Here is a 2,299-nt window from a genome sequence, read left to right as displayed (position 1 = left end):
TGTCGGATTGCTCTGGCTAGGACTTCAAGTACTATATTGAATAGGTAGGGAGAAAGTGGGCAGCCTTGCCTAGTCCCAGATTTTAGTGGGATTGCTTCCAGTTTCTCTCCATTTACTTTGATGTTGTAAAGCAACATTTTTAAATCAGGAGAAAGAAGAGTCAAAAAACAAACAAACAAACAAAGGACATGAGGGGGTTTCCAAGAGTGGGGCTCTTGAGCAGCTAGGGAGGTCAGGAGTTCTGTCCTTGGTGTTAGTCTGGTGTGGCTGTTAGAGGGTAGGAGCCACTTTCTGTCTAAGTGAGTGACATCAGTAACACTCCCTTGTCAGGTGGGGCTTCTGAGTGCACAGCAGAGCTTAACAGGAAGGGAGGCCTTGGAAAGAGGCTGAACCTCAGAGAGGCTCAGATACCAGTGATTTTCCTCTTGTCCGTATGCATCAGTAATTTGACTTCAAACTCTCTGCTTCCCACTGTGACCTTTGACTGTAACATGGCTTTTTTTTTTATACCAGAAATCAGTGTTTAGCTGGAGTACTAGCTAACACTGAGTGTCTTGAAGATTTTTCCAATCTCTTCCCTTGTTATCTTGTAAAATGATGACTTACTCTAGAATTGTGTATCTGAATAAAGTCTTCAGAGAAACTATCTGTCACTAGAAAGCCAGGAGACTTGGCGTTATAACATCTGTGTGTGGTTTTGTCTTGAAGGCTGACAGCTTTTGCTCTGAGAGTGCTTGGACAGGTGGCCAAGTATGTAAAACAGGATGAAAACTCAATTTGTAACTCTTTGCTATGGCTGGTCGAGAAGTGTCAGCTGGAAAACGGATCTTTCAAGGAAAATTCCCAATATCTACCAATAAAATTACAGGTGAGGAAATCCGATGTGTAAATTAACATTAGTTTGATTTACAGTCTCTCATTTTATTCCCATCCTATTATAGGAGGTTAAGGAAGAGAGGGAAATATACAATTGTCCTAGCTTTACTGTGTTACCGTGATAAAATGCTCTGGCAAGAGCAGTTCTGTGAGAAAGGTCTTACCTCACCTTACAGGTACAGGCCACAGCCCACTGTACCCAGGTAGTCATGGCAGCAGGAACCAAGTTAGTCAGACTATGAAGAAAGAATGAATGCAGGCTCCCAGGTACTCATTTCACTGTATCCACTCTCCTGCAGTCCAGGACCCCAACCTAGGGAATGATGCTGCCCACAGGGGGCTTATCTTCTCACCAACAATTACCCACAAAGATGCCCACAGGCCAACCTGGTCCAGACAATCACTTTCCAGGTGATTTTAGATAGGGTCAGGATGACACCCAGACATGAAGGGTTTTCAAGTGTGTTATACTTGTTAGTGAAAGGGAGGGCCCTTCATTGACAGCTGAGGATCAAGCCTACATTGTCACACACTTGACACCTGGGAAATGTAGGAGAGGCAGAAACAGGACCCTGAGTCAACTGTATGTCTGAATCTTTCTTCAAAGTTAACTTATTTGTCCTTTTTACCAAAACTGTGTTTATGATATAAAACCTGTTTTAAATTGTATGCTGTGTGTGTCCCAAATCTTGCAATTATGAGCAGCACTGCAGTAAACATGGGAGTCTTAGATCCTAATTCCCTCCCTGGGTATATACTTCCTGGAGTGGAGCTGGTATACCAGTAGCTTTGTTTTGAACTCTTTGGAGAACTCAGTACTGTGTTCTATAGTGGCTGTGCTAATTTCCCATCAATGACGCACAGTGGTTCTCTTTCCTCCACACCCTTGGCAACATTCACATCTTATCTTTCTGTCATATCCGTGGTAGCAGCGTGCATTGGTGTCTCCTTGTGCTTCTAGTTTGAATTTCTCTGATGACCAGTAACATGAAATGCTTTTCATATACCTATTGTGCCTGGAAATTTTAATTCCAGAGTGGAGGAGGAAGGAGAAATGGAAAGAGAAGAGAGAAGGGAGACAGGGGAAGAGAGGGAATAGAATTTATTCAAAGAACTACTGGCCAAGAGAAGTAGACTGTGAGAGGCATAAGATAAGTCAGGAGAGCCGGGCATTGTAGCGCCTTTAATCCCAGCACCCAGGAGACAGAGGCAGGCAGATTTCTGATTCGAGGCCACCCTGGTCTACAAAGTGAGTTCCAGGACAGCCAGGGCTATACAGAGAAACCCTGTCTCGAAAAAAAAAAAAAAAAAAAAAAAAAAAAAATAATAAAAAAAAAAAAAAAAAAAAAAAAAAAAAAGATAAGTCAGGTGAACATCTCCGGTGGAGGTCTTTTAAGACTGATGTTGGGTCTCCCTGAAAGTC

At 42.8% G+C, this 2,299-nt stretch overlaps 1 protein-coding gene across 1 annotated transcript in view; it reads left to right on the top strand.

The window, feature by feature from the left end:
- The window catches only part of LOC110317539 (complement C5), an 80,543-nt gene that overhangs the window by 51,838 nt on the left and 26,406 nt on the right, over positions 1 to 2,299 (top strand). The window contains exon 26 of the mRNA XM_029536963.1: positions 709 to 868. Within this exon, the coding sequence (XP_029392823.1) occupies positions 709 to 868 (160 nt within the window). The remainder of the gene's footprint in view (positions 1 to 708; positions 869 to 2,299) is intronic.

This window comes from Mus pahari, chromosome 3, assembly GCF_900095145.1.
Source record: "Mus pahari chromosome 3, PAHARI_EIJ_v1.1, whole genome shotgun sequence".
NCBI lineage: Eukaryota > Metazoa > Chordata > Mammalia > Rodentia > Muridae > Mus > Mus pahari.
The sequence above is the reverse complement of the archived record's forward strand: the minus strand, read 5'-3'. Positions and strand labels throughout refer to the sequence as shown.